The 23,488-nt window shown below is 44.1% G+C and overlaps 2 protein-coding genes across 4 annotated transcripts in view; one reads left to right on the top strand and one right to left on the bottom strand.

Moving 5' to 3' along the window:
- Positions 1-441: 441 nt before the first annotated feature.
- Kctd6 (potassium channel tetramerization domain containing 6) lies at positions 442-9,968 on the top strand. 2 transcript variants are annotated; one of them, XM_021203698.2, is made up of 3 exons: positions 442-730; positions 6,414-6,475; positions 8,574-9,968. In XM_021203698.2, the coding sequence occupies exons 2-3, from the start codon at positions 6,449-6,451 to the stop codon at positions 9,258-9,260; spliced, it is 714 nt and encodes a 237-aa protein (XP_021059357.1). In that variant the 5' UTR covers positions 442-730; positions 6,414-6,448; the 3' UTR covers positions 9,261-9,968. The 2 variants fall into 2 exon arrangements, with proteins under 2 accessions (XP_021059357.1, XP_021059356.1); XM_021203697.1 differs by lacking the exon at positions 442-730 and adding an exon at positions 877-2,464.
- A 2,078-nt stretch (positions 9,969-12,046) lies between these two features.
- Positions 12,047-23,488, bottom strand: part of Acox2 (acyl-CoA oxidase 2) — a 32,690-nt gene continuing 21,248 nt past the window's right edge. The window contains exons 14-15 of one of the 2 annotated variants that reach the window (XM_021203853.2): positions 16,761-16,893; positions 12,047-12,364 (exon numbers count right to left, since the gene is read on the bottom strand). In XM_021203853.2, coding sequence (XP_021059512.1) covers positions 12,302-12,364; positions 16,761-16,893 — 196 coding nt within the window. In that variant the 3' untranslated portion in view covers positions 12,047-12,301. The remainder of the gene's footprint in view (positions 12,365-16,760; positions 16,894-23,488) is intronic. The other variant, XM_029541666.1, reaches the window with a different exon arrangement.

The raw sequence follows: 23,488 nt of genomic DNA on the forward strand, positions 1-23,488 counted from the left end.
GGAACTCACTTTGTAGACCAGGCTGGCCTCGAACTCAGAAATCTGCCTGCTTCTGCCTCCCAAGTGCTGGGATTAAAGGCGTGCGCCACCACGCCCGGCAGAATTTTTTTTTTTGGGGGGGGGGAAGGCAGCCTTCTTATTGGAGCGCTCTCAGCAGGATTCGAACTTGTCTTATTTTGTCTACTGGCTGCTTTTTTGAGTCTTGAGACGCGCCTCGGTCTGGGTGGCTGCTGTTCTCCCTAAGCCCTGCACGCGATGAGGTCTATCAACTTAGAGCAAACAGGGCAAGCAGGGAAGACCGCTGGCGGCTGGGAGGAGAGTCTGACTGCAGAGGGGAGTTAGGGGCGGGGCCTGGGCGGAGCTCCGCGCCGGAGTCCTGGGCGGGGCGGGGCTAGGAACGGGACGGAGGCGGGGCTTCGGGACTGCTGCAGAGCCCGCCTGACCACGCCGCCCGGGCAGCGCCCAGAGTGCCCGCGGCGATCCGGCTTCCCGGCCTTCGCCCCGCGCCGCCGATAGGGGGCGTCCGCGTGCTCGGCGCCGCGACTCTGCTGAGAAGGCGCCGCCCGCGCCGGGCAGCTGGAGCCGCAACTCCGGGCTCCGGCTCAGTCGTCCCCTCCGCTGCCGCTGCCGCCGCCGCCGCTGCCGCTGCGGGGCGCGGGCTCGCTCGTCCCCGCGCTCGCGCTCTCGGGCCGCCGGCGTCTCCCGGCCGGGTCGCCTCCGCGCTCGTGCAGTGAGTGGGGCGCGAGCGGGGCCTGCGGGGCCGGGGCTGCGGGAAGTCGGGCTGAGGAGAACGGCGGGTGGCGGCCGCGCGTCCCCGGGCTGGCACGAGCCCGCGGCGGGGCCTGGGCGGGGAAATCGGGGACGCGCGGCCGCCTCGGGCTTCGGGTTCGGGGCTCGGTGCGCGTGGCCGGCCGGGCTTGGCTTGCGGGAGACCGCGGAGTAGGGACCAGCGGGCTCTGAGGGGCAAAGGGTTGTTTTTTGGGGGAGTGGTGCTTATTAGCCGCCACTGCCCTAGTTTAAAGCCCTGCTTTTTAGGTTTTTCTGCACACATTGCAGCTTTTTTACTGGGATTTTGGGATGTCGCGGCGATTTAGTGCTGGGTGTCAGAGGTGATCCTTGGCGAGGTCGTGGGGAGCCCCTGCAGCACCTGCTGGGCGATGGAAGCGAAGGCTGTGTCTGGGGGTGGGACGGGGAAACGAAACGTGACTGAGATCCTGTTTGGATATTCTGCTGAAGTTGTCATGTTTCTGTTCTGTACACCAGTACATTCAGCAAGTTGGTAAACCTGGTTTCAGGATTTCGTGATGCACACAAATAGACCGGTGTGACCTGGTTTAGCTAAGAATGTTTGGGATAGCCCAAGCAACTGGCTCCAGTGTATTCCCCCTTGGCAGGCTCATCTTTTTCGCTGTTGCAGATATTCTTGTATGGGAATAATGGTGAGGTATTACAGGCCTAAAACCTGTTTTCAAAAGAGTAAAGATCTAAGTAGGCAGGTAGGTAGGGTGGAAGAATCACCCTTTGGAATGAAAACCAGGAGCCCACACGGATTCTTAGTTTTTTGTAATACCGTAGGTAGAAAGATAGCCATAGAATTTGAATTTCTTTAAAAGCACATTTTAGCTGAAGCAATAGCATGTAAAGCAGTTTTACGGTCACTCCTATGATCCGTCTTCGCATCCTGGATTTTAATAGTTGGGGTCTATTTTAAAAGGAACACGTATGTGTGTCTTCTGCTTTATCTTGAGACAGCCCTGAGTCATGCTTTCTAGAAGTTCCGAGAGCTCACGTGTCTGTTTGTCTCTGCGAGCGCTGGACATCATTTTACCTTTAGTTATTCTTACCGCAGCTACCGTGGGAACTCCGGGGAAAGGAGGGCCCGGGCCGATTGGGAACACAGACTGGCCCTCACCTCCATGTTTGCCCACTGTGTCTGACTTAGGTATTTATATTTTGGTAATGCTGCCAGTAGTATAGAGCGATCTACTCAGGTTCTCATAGTCCTTTGCCGGCATGCTGCACGTGACTCCAGCGCTCCACTCCTCACTGCCCTATCAGCCAGTTTTACCTCCATTGTGTTTAAACGCTGTGGTTACTTTTGGGAAGGTCATACATAATACCCCATTTTAGTGGAAACTGAGGGGAAGTAGAATTTTATGATTTTTGACTCTGACAGCACTTTAGCTGGAGAGTATATATTCTTGTTTGATACTGTCAAATTCTTCTTTGCCTACATTTCCTTATTTCTAGCCCACGAGGTTGAGAGAGGGCTTTAGTTAGTGGTGATTTAGCTTTATAATCCCATTATCCTTGTGGGCTTGACTACTTGTGCTGGCCTGTATGTGGATGTTAACTCCGAAGACGCCAGGAGATGCCACTGAACCAATTACTATAAAAAGTATTTCACTTTCAAACTCCCACGTTTCCAAGAACAGAGAAACTCAGTACAAAGGCAACTTGGAAGGTAAGTATAGGTGGAGAGAGAAAATTTACCGGCTTTCATTTTGGGATACCAGGCACAAAGGTTTCAGTAGAAAAGTACTTGGAAGGGCTACCCAGAAACCGTGGGAAGGCAGTGACTACAGTTGTATCATTAGTCTTCAAATCTGAAGGTTAGCATTATGGCATTGTAGACTGTTACATGGGAGGAGGACCTTTGTTCTGGAGGTCTTACTCAATAGCAGAAGTAAGTCTAGAATGTTTGTGCTGTCTTACCATAACCCCTACTGTAGCTTTGCTGTGGTAAGGAGGGTTCTCACAGGTTAAGTTGTTAACTTCCTGGATTGTGCATTCTTCAGATTTGCTAGGGTCAGTAAATTAGTAACTTCTTTTCAGGCTTCTAGAAATTCTTCAGGATATGTTTTTCTTAACTACCTGCTAACATTACTATCAGAATTTACACATTAGTTACAATGACCTTTGAAGTTCCAAGCATGATAGTCTTTAGGACCATAATTTTTTTTTTTTTTTGAATCAAAGGTAAATTGATTTCACAAAGTCAGAAAGCCTTTCTTTGAACTTTATAGTCGTTGGTTGTAGTCATGACTCTACAAAAGATCTTTAGTAAGGGAAAGTCACTTAAAGGAATTTTATGAGGCATGTCTCACAGATTTTATGAAACATTTCACGTTGGCCTGCTTGAGGCCCCTTGAAGGCCTTCTGTCGCCTGGCTTGTGGTTCTCATTAAGCCCTCCACTGGAGGTTGTGCCGGATGGGAGAGAAGATGAAGGGAAATGAATTGTTAGCGTCCCTGGAGAACAATGCGGTGGAAGAAGCTGAAGCTGCTTCTGGGCTGTGTTTGATTGTATCCACCTCTGAGATGCTCTTGATAGGCATCAGTTCAGAATCTGGCTGTTGGATAAGCAAGAATCTTGCCCCTCTTTTCTCTCTAGTTGCTTCTCTGTATATGTTTACAAGGAACACATGTCAATTTTAAGCCAATCAAGACTACTCCCATTTTGACTTTATTAGTGATCAATTTAGTATAATATTTTTAATAGCTTTTGCCAGCTTATATTGGAAGTGACTAGTATTTTATTTTGATGTATTTTATGTATAACTATAAGGTCTTGAAGTGCTTTTTAAAAAACCTGGGCTTGGCCGGGAGGTAGTGGCACATGCCTTTAATTCCAGCATTCCAGGAGGCAGAGACAGAGGCAGATAAATCTCTGAGTTCTGAGTTCAAGGTTAGCTTGGTCTACAGAGCGCGTTTCTGGACAGCTCAGGCTATACAGAGAAACCCTGTCCCCTTTTCCCCACTCCACCCACCTCACCCCCCAAAAAAAAGAAGAAAGGAAGGAAGGAATCTGGGCTTGGATCATGGAGCTAACTCTTTAGTAAAGGTGTACATACACCATTGCCTGCACATCCCACTAGCCTCCAACCCATACAAAGAAATAAAAATTCCCATGGATGTGTATATATACACATATACACATTCCCACGACTGTTTTCCTAAATTGAGGTTTGTTACATGTTTGTAGCCAGACCTTGGCTTTTGCTGTAGAAGAGATTCAGAAACATCTAAATTTTTGATTGTTTATGTTGATGATTGCATAAGAAGTTACTGTGTTTTGATTTAGGCATGAAGACATAAATGTGAAAGGTTAGTACTGGCATAAGAGCTGTCTGATTTTTTTTTGTTGTTGTGTTTTTGGGCTTCCATTCTTCATTAGTCATTTGAATGTTCATGAACTAGAATTCTTTCTGTCACCTAAGATGGAACAGCAGCCATTATTCGCGCTAATGAGTAGGTTACTGCCATTTTTATTTAGTGGTAGGAATTTTTACAGGCTCATTATGACTAGCCCAAGTTTTTGTTAAATTGTAAATAAAGTGCTAGGTGGCTAGGATTAATAGTTGGTTATGGGAAGTCTAAAGTTGATGCTTTTCAACTGTTTGGTTTTTGGATTCTGTTCTTTGAATTTCTACTTCGAGAGGGAGCTTTTGTAAAAATCTAGACTAGGAGTCAGCAAACACAAGTTATTGTTCAGGTAATCCCCAGATGTGGGGCTGTGAGCAAGTCTTGTGGTCTATCCTACCTCTTTATTTTATAACTCTATACGTGTGTGTGTGGGGGGGGGCATGTGCATGTGTGTGTGTGTGTGTGTGTGCGCGCGCGTGTGCATGTGCGTGAGAGCTCCTCCCGTCTACCCTATTCTATAGCTCTTTGGAGTTGTATTGTGGACTTCGGCTGTTGCCTGTTGCCTTCCCTTGTAGACTGAGAGCTCCACGAGGGTCAGGTTATGCTTCCTTATTCCTGGGTTTCTAGATTTTACCTGGGCTCCCTTGCCCCGTGATAGTGAGTGGACCTTACATACATTCTGGCTGAATGACTGACTATTGAGGCAGTTGGGAAAGGAGACTCCGAGTCTTGGGAAATGCCTTTAATTCACTCCACCGTTGATGTGGTGTTATCTATAATGGAACCGACACATGGGTAAGGCTCATTTCTATCATTTGGGGTTTGTGGAGTAAGTCAGGGATGGGTAAGGCTCATTTCTATCATTTGGGGTTTGTGGAGTAAGTCAGAGGGATGAAAAGGTATCACAGTAGCTCTGGCTTTCCGTTGGTTCTGTCTCACCGTAGTACTCAGGCCTGTCTGCCTGCCTGCAGCCAGCTGCCTGGAGTAGAGAAAGGCCTCTCCTGGGGCTGCAGTTTAGCTCCTTTGCTTTGAAGGATTTGTAAAGGTAGAGAAATAGCTGCTGCTGCTCTGATTTCAGCCCCTGCTGTGCTATGCAAATGTTCTCTACATGCCTGAGTGACCTTTTGAGAAAGAGCCTTTGTGATCTTCTGTAGCCAGGGCTCGTTCTTGTTCTGGAGACTGGGGCCAGATTCCTCTAAAAGTGGGATAAATGGATCTTCAAAGACCACATACAAGGCTAGTGACATTCCTAGCCAATGCCAGCACGTCCGTGTTTCTTGCCTTCTTTGCTGGCGATTTTGAGATCTGCTCTGCAGTTTGCTAGCAGGTTGATTTGGGGACTAGCGTGTAAGAGAGGGAGCTAATGAAAGCAGTTCAGTAGCTGGGCAACTGCTGGCATGCCCAAAAACAGACTGAAGCCGGCATCATTAGTACACAGGCTTTTGCCAGTGGCCTAAAACTGGCTCTCCATGGTGCTGGCTGAGTGACCCTCAGACAGCTCTGTAGGGTTTTTTGTTATTTTTTTTGTCCCAAATTATGCCTTAACAGCTTGTCGTTTAAATTGGTTTCTGTTTGTTTTTATGTACAAAGAGAAATACTTCATTATTAAAAGCCTGGTTGATATTTTTTTAATATTTTTTATATTATAATATTCTGGTGTGTTTCTCTTGGAAAAAGACTGTTACTTTTGAAGCTCATGATCTTAAATGTCATACAGCTGGCATGCCGATCCAAAGGAATTTCCCTCCTTTCCCCTTACATGACCTTTTTGATGAAGATCAAAAATTGATTATGAAGGTCATAGACCCAATCATGATGTTCTCTGAAAATGTAAAAGTTACATCTCTGGGAGAGTAACAAAATTTGCAAGGTTTTTGAATGACATTTATTTTGTGTGTGTGAGGGTGCATGGGAGTGAGTGTGGGCTCAGAGGATCCGTGTGGAAGTCGGTTTTCTCTTTCCACCGTGAGGGTCCCAGGGATCAGACTCAGGTTGTCAGGCAAACGGCTTTACCTTCTGAGCCCTCTTGTCAGCCCAGATGACAGACTTTGAATGGTCTCTTCCTCTCTTCAAGTGTAGGCTAGTTCTTTGCACCTGGTGGGCTCCCGAGGTAAGGACAGAGCATGGCCTGGCTGTCTTTCCACATCTTTGGCCAGCAGGTTCCCGTTGACCGTGAATGAGGAGTTTTTGTGAGGTCTGGCTAACTACATCTGGCAGAACAGCCTTTATTCTCCATTTCACGGTGGTTATGTGTTTGCTCTTCTTCCAGAGTCCCCTGAGCTTGAGGACGCAGTGCTGGAGCAGATGGATAATGGGGACTGGGGCTATATGGTGAGTGCTTCTTCACTTTAAGGCTGGCAAGCAATTTTGATGTCTTTCTCTTCTCACATTCATAGGCTTATCTTAAAAGGATGAAAACTATGAGTTTGTCCAGCTTTATCTAATTTCCGTAGTTGTCCTTGGGGAAGGGTATTTTTATTTGGTTTGATGTTTTAGTGGAGTACTCAATGCATATTCTCCACATAACTTTTTTATTATTATTATGTGTGGGGGAAGCAGTGCGTGCAGTGCCCTTAGAGGCCAGAAGAGGGCGTCTGATCCCCTGGCGCTGCTGTGAGCCACCAGATTGCAGCTCAGGACCACTGCACTAGCCCATGGCTTTTAACTCCTGACATCTCTCCGGCTCCCCTAGTAACGATTGATTCGTAATCACTAATTTCAGATACACCGTGATGTTTCAGTCTTTGGTGTATATTGCTTTTTAAATTCTCTTTTCATGGGGCGGTGGTGCTTAAAGGGCCTATGGATAATGGAATGGAGACTTCTTTATTGTAGTAAAGGGATTACTAGTTAGGAAGTGTTTCTCCTCACATGCGTCCATGTCTCCCTGTTTTCTTCTTTATCTGGTAAGACATATTTTACTTTCTTAGTACCTGAAGACCATTTCTTGTTTTTTCTTAAATAGGATTCCTAAAGCTGAAGGTGTGTTATTTTGAGAAGCTTGCTTCTCAGAATTAAAGGTCAGATTACAACCTGAATGTTGTAAAAATGAATCCACAGTCAGTCAGCTATGACATTTTCTTTTCTTTTTCTTTTTTTTTAAAGATTTATTTACTTATTATATGTAAGTACACTGTAGCTGTCTTCAGACACTCCAGAAGAGGGAGTCAGATCTTGTTAAGGATGGTTGTGAGCCATGTGGTTGCTGGGATTTGAACTCTGCATCTTTGGAAGAGCAGTCGGGTGCTCTTACCTGCTGAGCCATCTCACCAGCCCCCCCAGCTATGACATTTTCAAGCTGCTCCCAGCCCTTTGGCATGTGGTAGTTTGGGGCTAGAAGATGAGCTAGATTGGGTTCACCAAACCATGTGTTTTAATCTAGTGTTTACAACTTACTCCCTGGGCGTGGTGGCACAGGCCTGTAATACAGCACCTGAGATAGAGGCAGAAGGCGTGTGAGTTTCTAGCCTGCTTCATCTACATAGTAAGATGGTGTCACAACAACAACAACAACAGCCAGAAAAGAAGAAACTGTTGCTTCCATAAAAAAGTTACTCAGATTGATTCTAAACAAATTTTTGTTTCTAAAATACATTTTGGGTGTGGAGACAGGGGTCGGCAGTTAAGAGCACTTACGCTCTTGCAGGGGACCTTGGTTCGGGTCCTAGCACCTACTCAATAGCTCACAACTATCCCTAACTCCCAGTTCCTAGAGCCATACCCTTGGCGCTAATGAGGTACACACACGTGCACGCAGGCAGCACGCACACATAAGAGACATGAATAAATATATATAGATATATTTTCCACAGCTGGGTGTGACAGTGCACACCTGTGGTCTTAGCACTGTCCTAGCATTGGGGCAGAGGCAGGAGAGTCGGGAATTCTAGACCATTCTTAGCCACACAGTGAGTGTGAGGCCAGCCTAAGTTATGTGAAACATTGTCTCAAAAAAAAAAAAAATTAGATCTTGTGACTCCTTTGAGGAGAAAAACCCAACAAAATTCCTAAATTAATTATTGTTACGTTAACAGATTATTTTTATATTCTAGCTTATGTTAAATTTTTAAAAACTGACGGTTTTGCCAAGGGTGGTGGCACACACCTTTAGTCCCAGCACTAGGGAAGTAGAAGCAGGCAGATTGACCCAAAAAGCTCTTCAGATTCTGGACTTCACTGTATGACACCTGGAGCGTATAGGAAACTTTTGAAGAATTAGATTTATTCTGTTTGAAACCAAATATTGAAGCCTTTCTCTTGGGCGGGTTTTATCAATGGAAGTAAAGCCATTTTGTCCCCTTGTGCTGCCAGATATATTAGCTTGAAAGGGTCTTATGCTTTGCTTGTTAATAGTTAATATTGATTTTCTTAATTTGCTAGTTAAGATTTTAAGGTTTCAGGTAATTAATTGAATTTTTAAAAATTGCAGATGACTGACCCAGTCACGTTAAATGTAGGTGGACACTTGTACACGACATCTCTTACCACGTTGACACGCTACCCGGATTCTATGCTTGGAGCTATGTTTGGGGGTGACTTCCCTACAGCCCGTGACCCTCAAGGCAATTACTTCATTGATCGAGACGGCCCACTCTTCCGCTATGTCCTCAACTTCCTACGGACTTCAGAGCTGACACTCCCCCTGGACTTTAAGGAGTTTGATCTGCTTCGGAAAGAGGCTGATTTCTACCAGATCGAACCCTTGATTCAGTGTCTCAATGACCCCAGGCCTCTGTATCCTATGGATACTTTTGAAGAAGTCGTAGAGCTGTCTAGTACTCGGAAGCTTTCTAAATATTCCAATCCGGTGGCTGTCATCATAACCCAATTAACCATCACCACAAAGGTCCATTCCTTACTAGAAGGCATCTCAAACTATTTCACCAAGTGGAATAAGCACATGATGGACACCAGAGACTGCCAGGTCTCCTTCACCTTTGGACCGTGCGATTACCACCAGGAAGTCTCTCTCCGGGTCCATCTGATGGAATACATTACGAAGCAAGGGTTCACGATCCGCAATACTCGGGTGCATCACATGAGCGAGCGGGCCAATGAGAACACAGTAGAGCACAACTGGACTTTCTGTAGACTGGCCCGCAAGACGGACGACTGACTGACTGCTGGCCAGCCCTCGGAGAACTTCCTGCAAGCTCACGTTTTGGGACATGGAAGAGACTGTTGTTGGTCTTTAGTGTGGGCCCTCTTTTTTTTTTTTTTTTTTTTAATTTTTTGATTCAGTATTTGTATTTATTTGAAGGCATTGAGAACCAGAAGGAAGTTTCGTGTGTGAGCAGTCTCCTCCCTGTTTTGTTCCCAAGTATGCATGTGCCTGTTCAGAGTCTCTAGAAACCTTTTTTATAGAAAGAGATCTGAAAATCATTATGGTATATAATCTACCCTTAACAGTGCTAAAATGATTTCTGATAAGGTGGTTCCTACTCGACTGGAAGGCTGAAAACACAGGAATAAAAGATTAAAGAGGGTATTCATGATGTCTTTGAGAAAAATCAGAGTATCATGTAGGGCAACCTAGTTTCCAGACCTAGGGCAGTATTGTGGTGTTAAAGGAAGACCGGCCCAGCCACCTGAGGGTACTTGTTAAGTACTGCTTCCTACAGTTTTGACAACTGTTTCTTTCTATGCATATAAATCAAGCAACCAAATATCTGTAGCCATGGAAATGTCTGACTAGAAATATTTATATTGGATTCTCAATACAAAATATCCCTGTGGTAGAAACCTTATGCCTGGTACAGTTTCATTCCCAAGGTACTGTCTACCAGGAAAAAAAAATCTAATAAAAATGCAATATGAATATTAAGGGTTGTAGTTATTGCTATATAAGGGGAAAATCATATTCTTCATTGGAAGTATGCATCCTTTATGTCCCAATTAAACTGCTTATAGCACATTTGTGATAGGGTTGCCAGGACTCAGTGGAACCTTAGATTGTAGTTTATAAAGCCAGCTGTGTAACCAGAGATAAGCGGTTTTGTCTAAAGAGTGCGACACTTTTCAGGTAGGGTTTACAGTGAATATTACAGTTTTCAACTTCACAGCTATGGCTATGACTCATTCCAGTTTGTCTGCGCAGGAGGACAAAGTGACTCCCGCCATTTTACCCTCAGGAATTGTGGTAGCTGCAAGTGTATGTTATTATGAAGTGTAAGTTCAATTCTGAGAAATAAATCAAAGAGAAGGATCAGAAAGGCTGGGGACGTGTGTACATTTGCTTTCTGTTACCTGCCTTCAGAGTTGATGCGAGTCTGTTGCTGGAAAGTTACAGGAAGGAGCGTGTTAATTATGAGAGACTTTCTGGTTTGTGAGCATTGCATAGCAACTTCCCTGTTTTAGGGCAATTGTAGACCTCTGCGGTTTTACTCTAGGGAAGACACGACACCCTTTCCTCTTCTCTGTGAGACTGTTCCAAGGCTGTTTCTTTGAAAATGTAAGATCTGATAAATTACCGCCACCCCCTAACCCCATACAAACACCAACACCACCACAGAGATGCAAAACTACCTCACCTTCAAACTAGGATACCTTAATGTTATTGGCAAGTTGCTATAGCTTTGGTATATTGATGAACTGGTGAGAAGAGGGAACTCTCTGTATTCCATATCGGAATATATGCTCCAATTGTAAACTACTAAAGGGTTTCCTAAATAAAGACTCCAATTAGTTGTGTGCTGTGGAGTCATCGTGAAGAAAGAGAATTTGGGTTTGGAACTGTTGTGGAGGGGGCTGGCGGGAATGGCTCTTGGTGCTTTGCACAGGACTGGAATTTGGCTCCTAGGACCAACATTAATGCTTACAACCACTTGTAACCACAACTCCAGGTAATTTGTGATATCTCTGACTTCCACTTATGCGCACGTGTGTCTGTGCACACCATGCACACACATACACAGACATATACACACACACTTAAAAATATTTTTTAAAGTTGTGGAACTAGGAGTAATATTAGCTCCAAGTTTGTAAAAAAGGCAAACTTAGGAGTTTCCTTCCTTGTCCCCTTTCTCCCAAAAGGGAAGCTTGCTTTTGGTAATGTTCTCTGGCTTACTAAGTATTAGCAGGCAAATGATTGCTTGTATGAACAAAAGCAAGCCGCAGGATTTTCAGGTTTCATTTTTTCCTTCAGTCCTAGGTTGACCAGTGTCCTGTTCATGTCAGGCAAGTGTTCTGTCACTCAGCTGCAGACCATGTTAGAATGGCTCTTTGTTGTGTAATTGAAAATGAAATGAAAAACATAGCTTGGCTGTATTGGGGCATATTGAATAATTCTGTCTCTTTATGAAATCTTAATTTTTACTGCAGAAGAGTTGAGTTAAAAAAAAATGGGGGCTGGAGAGATGGCTCAGAGGTTAAGAGCACTGACTGCTCTTCTGAAGGTCCTGAGTTCAAATCCCAGCAACCACATGGCTCACAACCATCTGTAACAAGATTTGGCGCCCTCTTCTGGAGTGTCTGAAGGCAGCTACAGTGTACTTACATATATAAATAAATAAATAAATCTTTAAAAAAGAAACAAAACACACCTCACATTAAAAAAAAAAAAAAAGGTGTGCTGCATGCTGAGTACCTATATTTGATTTAGATTATAGCATACCCAGGCACTTTTGAAGGGCTGTGTGTGTGTGTGTGTGTATAGATTATAGCATACCCAGGCACTTTTGAAGGGCTGTGTGTGTGTGTGTGTGTGTGTGTGTGTGTATAGATTATAGCATACCCAGGCACTTTTGAAGGGCTGTGTGTGTGTGTGTGTGTGTGTATAGATTATAGCATACCCAGGCACCTTTAAAGGGCTGCATGTGTGTCCCTGTAAAGACTAGGGGAAGCTAAAGGTACGTGTGGGCCACAGGGTATCTCGCCCCCTAGTTGAATAAACAACACAAGTAGTAACTAACAGGTTTATTATCGTTTGCTGTATTTAACGTAAAATTCTAGCATTTGGCCAAATACATACTACAAACAGACAAGGGAAAGTTTCAAACATACTCAGTAGCAGAATAATGTGATGAACATCCATTCATGTACCAATTTACTCACTGATTTGAACAAGCAGCATGCCACCCTGTGCTTTAAATTCTTTATATGTATATGTGCCATAGAAAGGCCATGGTGCTTCTTGGTCCTGAATCCTTTGGCTTTTCACAGCTTGGGTCTCCAGCTTTGCATCAGTGGTCTAAGATACTTCTTATAGGCAGGGTTCTCCTATGTTTATGAGAAGTACATTATTAAAAGAACACTTTTAGAATTAATGACTTCATTTTCAAATTAAGTATTTCGCCTTTAAAAAGTAACATTACCTAAGAGTTTTAATTTTTCAGATGATTTTTGAAAGTCATGGTGTGAACATATGGTAAACACTTTTCCGGAAAGCATCCTTTCTTAGGCAGATTTTGTACATGCAGGTGACTGATGAAGAGAAAACCCTACAGCTTCTTCTTCACTTTTGGAATGTAATACAAATAAAAGCCTTTCACCATTTGAGGGTCTTTGAAAGTAAACATGAATCACAAAGCAAGGAACCAGAAAGTAGAATCAGGCAATATTCTGTGCCACAATAGTCTTTACCATCATTTTGTTTTCTTTCTATATATGCAGCTTCTAAGTGTCTTTCTCTTGTTGGTCTGGTTTGTTTTCTTTTTTCTCTCTTCCCAGTCCTCTTTTCTGCACCGCCCTCCCCCATCTACTAGGGCAGTCCTCCGATGGATATCAAGCAATCAAGTTCCAGTAAGACAAGGTACCTCTCCTTGTATCAAGGCTGGGCAAATTAACCCAGTATGAGGGAAAGGGTCCTGAAAGCCGGCAGAAGTGTCAGACAGCCCCTGCTCCCACTCTTAGGAGTCCCACAAGAAGACCAAGCTACACAACTGTAACATGTGCAGAGGGCCTGGGTCAGTCCCATGCGGGCTCCCTGGTTGTTGGTTCAGTCTCTGTGAGTCCCTATGAGCCCAGGTTAGTAGATTCTGTGGGTTTTCTTGTGATGTCTTGGACTTCTCTGGCTCCTACAATCCTTCCCTTTCCCTGCTTCTGCAGGATTCCCTGAGCTCTGCCTAACGTTTCTATCAACTACTGGATGAAGCCTCTCTGATGACAATTACCAGTCTATGCATATAGCAGAATATCATTAGGCATTGTTTCACAGATTTTTTTTTTTCAGTCCTGTGGTTCTATCCTGGGTCTCTGGGCTGTCCAGCCTCTGGGCCCTTGCCCCCCAAGCAGCGTCAGGGCTGGGTTCCCTCTTGTTGCATGAGTCTCAGGTTGGACCCATTACTGGCTACTCCCACAGTTTCTGTACCACTTTACCCCAGCACTTCTTGTAGGCAGGATAAATTGTAGGTTGAAACTTATGTGGCTGGGCTAGTGTTCCAATTCCTCTACTGGAAGTCTTGCCTGGTTTTAGGAGATGGCCAGTTCAGGTTCTGTATCCCCATTGCTAGGAGTCTTAGCTAAGGCCACCCTTGTAGATTCCTGGGAGTTCCCATTGCATTAGGTTTCTAGCTCATTCCCGAGATCCACCCCCCAGTTCCAGTTGTTTCTCCCAGTGTTCTCTCCCTCTATCCAACTGAAACCTGTTCCTTCTGATTCCTGTCCCCCCCCCCACAGCCCTCCCACAGGGAAATTCATACTTCACCCATCGAGCTCTTCTTGTTACTGAGCCTCTCTAGGTCTGTGGACTGTACGATAGTTGTCTTTTACTTTACAGCTAGTATCCACTTATAAGTGAGTACATACATGTTTGTCTTTCTGCTTCTGGGTACCTCACTCAGGATGATTTTTTTTCTAGTTCCATCCATTTGTCTGCAGATTTCATTCTGTCATTGTTTTTTACAGCTGAGTAGTATGTCTTTCTCAGCCCATTTATCATTTATATATAGGAAGGCTACTTCCCCCCCCCCCCAGCCCAGCTACTTTGCTGAAGATGTTTATCAGCTGTAGGAGTTTCCTGGTAGAATTTTTAGGGTCACTTAAATATACTATCATGTCATACGTATGATATGTATGATGTTATATATACTATCACATCAGCTGCAAATAGTGACACTTTGACTTCTTCCTTTCCAACTTGTATCCCTTTGTCTCCTTTAGATGTCTTATTGCTCTGCCAAATATTGCCCTATATTGACTAGCTATGGGGAGAGTTGACAGCCTCGTCTTGTTTCTGATTCTAGTGGTCCTATTATTTTCTAATGCAGTGTCTTGAGTTCTTTTCTTCATAGCTAAACCCCAGTCTTCCATGCTATCATCTTGTTTATTTCCTTTTGCTTATCCACAGTAAGTCTGTGAGGTCCTTAACACAGGTCTACACCACTGTTTCTTCCACACCAGCATTGCATAGTAAATATTCTTTGAATGGATGAAGCAGATGTGCTTAACACTTCTCACGATTCCTTGGTCATGTTTTTACAATAGAATTACTGAGAGAAAAGGGTTTTTGCTGGGGTGTGTCTATGTACACATGTAATCCTGGCATTTGGAGGGTAGAAATTCAAGGCCAGCCTGTAATACACAAGACCCTCGGGCAAACACTAAAAAGGGTCCTTGGTTTGAAATGGCCCCTGATGATTCCTCCTTGTTCCTTAGGGAATCACATGGATGTGATTTCATGTGAGGAGGGAGATCAATCAGAAACCAAAAGCAGGCGAAATATATATATATATATATATATACACACACACACACACACACACACACACACACACACACATACTGTGTAGGGAGAAGGCTCAGCACAACCTGCCCCACACAGAGACTCCATGGAGCTAAGACATGCAGGGTAGCAAGTAGCACTTGACTTCCGGCAGAACACTGGAGAAATATAATCCCATGTGTACTTTCATGTCCATAGGGCATGTTTCAACATAGCTGATTGTTAACTTATTTAAAATATCTGTAACGAACCTTCTTCTATTATAAAAGTGTCTGCTGCACCTCAGAATTCTGGCAGGTCAAAATTATTTAGACTTTTAAAATTTTGGTGCTTTTCAAAGGAGCTGGAAGTGTAAGATCATGTGGCTATATATTAGCAGTCAATCAAATATCATTTTGACTAAATGAAGTCAAAGTCATTTGTGACCTCACATTCCTAAGCTGTGCCTGTAAGAGCCACACTGTGGCACCTGTCACTTTTAAGTAAGGCAGGCTGGTGTGTGTGTGTGTGTGGCATCAGTATGCACTGCTACTTCTGTGTCATTATGTAGGCCATAAGAAGCTCTGCCCTTGGTCAAGTTGAAGGAAGTAGAGTCAAAGGGATGGGATGAAGTGTGTCATTAGTTTACAGAGTCAGTCAGTGAGGTAGGGTAAGCACATCTCATTTCTACAAACCTGTTATGGTTTCCAGACTAAAGACTTTAAGAATGAAGAAAAACAAGATAGCCCACTTGAGTCTTTAGTGACCACCAGGCATCTAGAGGAGAGGAATGTTTTCCTGTGCTGCCAGCTAAACAGGTCTGAGCTACGTGTCCCTGCATTTGCAGACAGGTGGACAGTGAGAGGGGCAATGGCTCTACGGAGTATCAAAGGACACAAGTCTCTCTTGAGGCCGTGGGATGTAGGCTGCTTTGGGAAGACCCGCTTTGCTTTTGTGCCAGGATTTAACATTAGCAAGGGCAGAGGTCGGCAGTGATGCACTAGAAGAGGCTTAACTGTAAGGGCAGGAAATGGGTAAGTAAGTGCTTTCTGTTTCTTTGAGCTAAAACAATGCCTGCTTGTACATGGTGCTTGACTGAGGTGGACCGGCCTTATATCTGGCAGCCATCCTGGAGGTTATGACTGTAGACAATAAAGTTAAGCTAAGCTCTTGACAATACAAGCTGTCTAACAACACCTGGCGAAGTGTCAGTGAATGCCCGAGTGTTGTCACTGCGCTCTGACAGCTTTCTGAAGTTGGACTAAAGAGAAAGTTTCACCATGTGAACACTGCTTTATAAATTGTAATACACTCAGTGCTGTGAAACAGCTTTGTGTGTGTGTGTGTGTGTGTGTGTGTGTGTGTGTGTGCCTATAGATAGCTAGACTCCTTGTTGGGATTATCTGTGTATATTTGCTACTCACAGTGGGCTTCCTGAATTCGAAGTGCAGTACCCACTGCTGGTCTTGGGTTTGCCCAGTGAGGCTGGCATAACTGGCATTCTTGTATTCCCTCCGAGGACAGTCTCATTACTGTCCCCTTATGATGGCTGTGCTTTTCCTGCTCGTATTTCTCCATCACCTCTGCATGTGCACTTACCTACATAAAACAGAGCTAAAAGGCTGGCAGTGGGATGGTTTGGGCATTGCCGTGATTTATCTTAGTTCTGTTAATGTGAAAGCCAGCTTGCTGCTTTGTGTATATGCCTTTGGGTATGTCAAGCCACGATTTAGAAACGAGCCTTTCTCCTAATGCCCTTTCCGTGTTTTGAGCTGTGCATTTTGTTGATTTCAGTTCCTGCCAGGCCATACCTCTGGTTTCTTTTATGCATTCTCTGGAAGTATTTTAAACAGATGTGCTATGCCAAGTGATTTTTCAGCCTAAGCAGCATCGATTACAATGGGGAAAACACTGAGATGTATTTACTGCCTGTTCTTTGCTGTCTTACATAATTTATGATGGGTTTCACTCTACCTGAGTATTGGCTGGGGACTTCTGAGCCCACTCAAACAGGCGTTTGTAGGCATGTCCATCATAGCAGCCGAGTGCTGAGTTTAAACAATGGTCCGAGAAGTCAAAAGCATCGGTTAACAAGATGGCGTCCTTCCTGAGAAAGGAAACAAATTGTGAGTATTCCATCTTGCTCTTAGGAATCTAATCAACCCACAGGAATTAATTAGATGTTGAGTCATGATTGACTCAATATTAAACAATTCACCTTTTTATTTAGGTTTTATTTTTAATCAGGTATGTATCCGATAAAGAATCAAAGAGTTCTTTAAGGCTGGTTATTTAAAAACCAGGACTTGCCTAGTGAGCATAAAGTCTAGGGTCCCATTCCTAACACTGGAAAAACGTAAATAAATGAAGATATCCTACCTCCCCGTGTGCGGATTAGTTTTTATCAACTTGACACACATTTGAGTCACTTGGGAAGAGGGAGCCCCAATTGAGGACATGCCTCCATCAGACTGGCAGGTAGACATGAAGGAGAGTCCAGCCCACTGTGGAAGGTACCATCTCTGGTCAGGTACGGAATGGGCAATTGAGCAATCCATGGGAGCAAGCCAGTAAGGAGCACTCCTCTATGGTCTCTTTTTCAGTCTGCCTCCAGATTCCACCTTGCACTTCTGCCTTAGCTTCCCTCAATGATGGACTGTAACTGAGAGTCAAATAAACCCTTTCCTCCCCAAATTGGATTTAATCAGTGTTTTATTGCAGCAGAAAGCAACTGGTACACTCAACAACTCTATTCCAGTTTTCTTCTCCCCAGAGATGTTGTTTGTTAGTCTTTTAGCTGATATCTATCTATCTATCTATCTATCTATCTATCTATCTATCTATCTATCTATTTATCTATCTATCTATCTACCTATCTATATAAATTGTTAACAACTTCTTTTTTTTATTTACTTTTTATTTATGTAAGTACACAGAAGCTGTCTTCAGACACACACTAGAAGAGTGAATCAGATCGGAGTTCATTACAGATGGTTGTGAGCCACCACGTGGTTGCTGGGAATTGAACTCAGGGCCTCTGGAAGAGCAGTCAATGCTCTTAACTGCTGAGCCAACTCTCCAGCCCTGCTAACAACTTCTTGATGCTTCAATTTTAGCTGTTCTCTGTTGATTATTATAAAAGCAAAGGTTTCCTTTTGGGGGAGTAAAAGAGGACAGAATCTCATCATGCAGTCCAGGCTGTCCTAGAACTCTGTGCAGCCCAGGCTGGCATGCCATACTCCTCTCAACGCCCTACCTCTGGCCCTCCAATGCCTGATGGCTGGGCTTGCAGATACACTCCACACACTTGGCTGGATGGAGCAGCTTTCTCTTCACACCTATCTCCTCAACTGTATGCTTTCTCCCCTTGGCCTTCCTGTCTCCTAATATAGTTGTGATTTTAACAAGATTAATTAAAAATTCAGTATTGACATTATAATGACTGTATGGCTAAGATAATATACCAAATTATATTTGTGGGTTTTAATGTTTTATTTTGTTTTGAGATAAGGTCGTGCTTAAGGTCTGGTTGGTCTGAACTTTCACTTTGTTTTTGTTTTTTAAGACAGGGTCTCACTGCAGTTCTGGATGGTCTAGAACTCATTATGTAGCTTTGGCTGGCTTTGAACTGTACACCACATGTGGAGAATCAGCAGTCTTTCCACACACGTGGATCGTAGGCATCAAACTCACACCATCAGCCAAGGGATTGAAGTCATGTCAGTATGGGCTTCAAATACCTTTGTCCATCAAGCCATCTTGCTGGCTTTTAATCCTGTTTTGACAATAACTAATGAGCCTCCTGTCTTGGCAAGAGCTAATGAACTGTACTTCTTGTTAAATATCCCTTATGACCCTCATGGTCTCATTTCTCTCTGTAATCAGTGGAAAGTCCACGGACCGTTGTATTTTTCCCCCTAAAAATAATATATCCAGCAGTTTTTCTTTCTTATCATACTGGTTTAAGCCAGTCCGCTCCTCGTTTTCTCTGGTTTTCTGCCACCACCTGTGCGATCATTTGTGTCTGGAAAGACCAGTTACACTGTTGTCCTCACAGCTCAGATAAGCTGGGCCACAGTCATGCCACAGTCATGCCACAGCCATGCCACAGTCATGCCACAGCCATGCCACAGTCATGCCACAGTCATGCCATAGTCATGCCACAGCCATGCCACAGTCATGCCACAGTCATGCCACAGCCATGCCACAGTCATGCCACAGTCATGCCACAGCCATGCTACAGTCATGCCACAGTCATGCCACAGCCATGCCACAGTCATGCCACAGCCATGCCACAGCCATGCCATAGTCATGCCACAGTCATGCTCCACTGCTCTGGCTCACTGACTCTCTTGCCTTGTGGTTGTTTCACAGTCTCGTCCGTCTTCAAGTCTGCAGCATCCACCTCCTCCTTCCTTACCAGAGAGACTTTGCATCTGATCAAGTGGAAGTCGTAGGGGTTCCCACCTCTGAGCATTATACACCGAGCCCCTGTTAGTACCAGTCATCTCTGCTCTCCTCCTTCGAGTCTACCCATCCCTTGGCCTGCTAGATGCTTTGCGCCCTTGCCTACTGGGGAACAGTACTCCAGACAATGCTTTCCCTTCCTATGTAGGATCACAAACTCCTCAGGGTCACTCCATCACTGTAGACACTGCTGTCATCTCCCATAAGACAAGCTCTGGGGTGGGTGGCTGCAGACAGGGCTCAGTGGTTAACAGCACTTGCTGCTCTTGGTTTAGCTGATGGCACTTAGATGTGGCTCCCAACTGAAACTCCTCAGACAGTGCACCCATGTGGTGCACTTACATAGATGGGGGCATACTTGTAAAATTAAAAACTGAAATTTAAGCCAGGTGTGGCTAGTTAACACCTCACTCTCACCTAAAATCAGACACTCAGGAATCACCAGAGGAAAGCCCTTAATCTAAAACATGGAGAGCCAGAAAATCAAGAACAAGACACCTTGAAGGATACAAATGAACCTGCAGGGAAAAGAAAACTTAAAAACAGAAAAGGAACATTTTTTTTTTTTAAATCTCCAAAATCTTTAAAGAGCTAAGAAGGTCAAGACACCGCGGATATGAAATAAGATAAAAAATGCCAGTAACATCCAGAAAGTAGAAAAGGTATTCTGAATTTTTTTTTTAAAAAAATGATAATGTAAATGAAATAAATGAAATTTAAAAACAACAATGCTTTTGCTCTCTTCTTCACCTTATCAACCCCAGGTCATGGCTCCTCTTTTCCCTGAATTCAGGAGTATTTTGTTTGCTTCTGCTAGTCCTGCTCATTCTGACAAGGACTGATCTAGTGTCAGCTTTAACCTCCAGCCCTTAACTGGAATAACTGCTTGAGTCCCCTGATGTCTTCTCATTCGCTCACTCCTTGACGACATCATCTCTCTCACAACTTTTAAGCGCGAGTCACATACCACTGAGATCTCGTCTATCTATCTAAACCTGGTCCTCCTGCAGCCTTCCCCTTTGTGATATGTGCCCTGACTTCCTCTCTCTATCCTGTGCCCTATCTAAGTGTCAGCAAACCCCGCTCTGTTTTCAGAGCATGTCTAGATATTGTCCACTCCCACTGCATCAGCCAGCGTTCCATGATCATCTCTCACCTGGATTACTGTCTTACCTTCCAGACCTGTCTCCTTGCTGCTATTTATTAGTTTATTTATAATGATTAATTTGGGAGCTGCAGGTTAAACCTATGCCATATGCACATTGAGCAGGTAAGTGATCTATTTTCAGAACTTACTCCCAGCCCCTGCATTTTATACATATACATATATAATGGCTCAGTTGAGGAAATGCTTGAGGCCTGAGTATGATTCCCAGAACTTATATAGGGGGTGTGGGAAGGCTAGGTGTCGTGTTGAGCATTTGCAATTTTAGGCAGATGGGGACTCAGCCTCACTGTCCAGTCCATCTACCCTGCTTATGGGTTCCAGAACATGTATACACACATATATACATACAAAATGAAACAAACAACAAACCCCCAAATTAAAAAAGCATGCATATGCATCTACATCTATGTGTCTATCCCCCAGGCATGCATACACACACGTTAGGTTGTTCTGGGTTCTACTGAGTGTCCTGTGCTCTTGTCCTCTCCCTTTGTCTCACTCTCCCCTCAGCTGTACTTCCCACCTCGGAGGCCTTGAATCTGGCCTCTAGGTAGACAAACCAAGCATGGTAGTGTCCTGCCTTGGTGATGTCTACATTGTGCTCAGCTTGGCTGATGGGTTTCCCAGTAGCCATATGGTTCCTAGAAACTCTTTGCCCGTGTTCTCAGGCCTTTCCTCAAATCACCCTACTGGCCAGGCCTTCTTTGGCTTTTGTCAATGCTTGAAGGTCTGGAGCTGTAGCTCACAGGTAGAGTACTTGCCTAGCATGTTCAAGGCCATGGGTTTGATCCCCTGCACCACACAAAAACTAGAGCAAGAGCATTTGGAACCTTGGTGAACCCTCTGCTCCCTCACAATGCTTGCTTACCTTCTCAGAATACTTTCCTTCCCTCATGTGTGCTTGTGTGTGTGTTGGGGGTTGGGTGGGGGCAACTGTCTCCTGCTTGTAGGCACTGTGGAATTTTTTTCAACCTGAAACTATGTATCTTTCATTTGAGATGCGTTTTCTTGAATTATTTTATTGATGTTTTGCCATCTTTTTTTTTTTTTTTTTTGTCTTTTTGTCCTTTGATCTGCCTTTCACATGATGGACCATGAATGTGAGTTTTCTTTAAGAAATTTCTTTAAGAAACATTTATTATTGACTGGTCTTCTTTTAAAAAGATATTGTCTTCCAACTCAATTCTTTGTAAAGTTAGAGCAATTCTTAGCCAGGCAGTGGTGGCACATGCCTTTAATCCTAGCACTTGGGAGGCAGAGAAAGGCAGATTTCTGAGTTCAAGGCCAGCTGGTCTACAAAGTGAGTTCAAGGACAGCCAGAGCTATACAGAGAAACCCTGTCTGGAGAAACAAGCAAACAAACAAACAAAGAGCAATTCTCAAATTCATTTGGAATAACAACAACAACAACAACAACAACAAAACCCCCCAGGATAGGGAAACTATTCTCAACAATAAAAGAACTTATGGGGGAATCACCATCCCTGACCTCAAGCTGTACTACAGAGCAATAGTGATAAAAACTGCATGGCATTGGTAACAAGACAGGCAGGTAGATCAATGGAATAGAATTGAAGACCCAGAAATGAACCCACACACCTATGGTCATTTGATATTTGACAAAGGAGCTAAATCCATTCAGTGGAAAAAAGACAGCATTTTCAACAAATGGTGCTGGTTCAACTGGTGGTCAACAAGTAGAAGAATACAAATTGATCCATTCTTATCTCCTTGTACCAAGCTCATGGGAACAGGGGAAACTTTCCTGAACAGAACTTATGCTCTAAGATCAAGAATCAACATATGGGTCCTTATAAAATTGGAAAGCGTCTATAAAGCAAAGAACACTGTCAATAGGACAAAACAGCAACCAACAGATTGGGAAAAAATCTTTACCAATCCTACATCTGATAGAGGGCTAATATCCAATATATACAAAGAACTCAAGAAGTTAGACTCCAGAGAACCAAATAACCCTATTAAAAATGGGGTACAGAGCTAAACAAAGAATTCTCAAGTAAGGAAACTTGAATGGCAGAGAAGCACCTAAAGAAATGTTCAGCATCCTTAGTCATCAGGGAAATGCAAGTCAAAATGACCCTGAGATTCCACCTCACACCAGTCAGAATGGCTAAGATTAAAAACTCAGGTGATAGCAGATGNTGGTGAGGATGTGGAGGAAGAGGAACACTCCTCCATTGCTGGTGGGATTGCAAACTGGTACAACCTCCCTGGAAATCAGTCTGGCAGTTCCTACCTGAGGACCCAGCTGTACCACTTCTGGGCATATACCCAGAAGATGAACCAACATCATGTAATAAGGACACATACTTCACTATCTCCACTATGTTCATAGCTGTGTGTGTGTGTGTGTGTGTGTGTGTGTGTGTGTGTATGTGTGTGTGTGTGTGTAATGGCCAGAAGCCAGAAACAATCCAGATGTCAATCTAGAGGAATGGATACAGAAAATATGGTGCATTTACACAATGGAATGCTACTCCACTATTAAAAATAATGACTTCATGAAATTCACAGGCAAATGGATGGAACTTGAAAATATCATCCTTAGTGAGGTAACCTAGTCACAAAAGAACACTCAAGGTATGCACTCACTGATAAGTGGATATTAGCCCAAAAGTTCGGAATACCCAAGATACAATTCACAGACCACATGAAGCTCAAGAAAAGGAAGACCAAAATGTGGATGCTTCAGTGCTTCTTGGAAGGGGGAACAAAATACGCACAGGAGAAAATACGGAGACAAAGTGTGGAGCAGAGACTGAAGGAAAGGCCATCCAAAGACTGCCCCATCTGTCGATCCATTCAATATATAGTCATTAAACCCAGAAGCTATTGTGGATGGCAAAAAGAGCTTGCTGATGGGAGCCTGATACAGCTGTCTCCTGAGAGGCTCTGCCAGAGCCTGACAAATACAGAGGTGGATGCTTGCAGCCAACCATTAGACTGAGCACAGGGTCCCGATGGAGGAGTTGGAGAAGAGACTGAAGGAGCTGAGGGGGTTTGCAGCCCTGTGGGGGGAGCAACAGTGTCAACTGGCCAGACCCCT

This window comes from Mus pahari, chromosome 8 (genome assembly GCF_900095145.1).
Source record: "Mus pahari chromosome 8, PAHARI_EIJ_v1.1, whole genome shotgun sequence".
Lineage (NCBI taxonomy): Eukaryota > Metazoa > Chordata > Mammalia > Rodentia > Muridae > Mus > Mus pahari.

Coding starts and splice junctions, on each gene's coding strand:
- Kctd6 (XM_021203697.1), top strand. CDS start 2,341: ATGTGGATGTTAACTCCGAAGACGCCAGGAGATGCCACTGAACCAATT. Junction 2,465..6,413: donor GTACAAAGGCAACTTGGAAG/GTAAGTATAGGT, acceptor CTCTTCTTCCAG/AGTCCCCTGAGCTTGAGGAC. Junction 6,476..8,573: donor ATGGGGACTGGGGCTATATG/GTGAGTGCTTCT, acceptor TAAAAATTGCAG/ATGACTGACCCAGTCACGTT.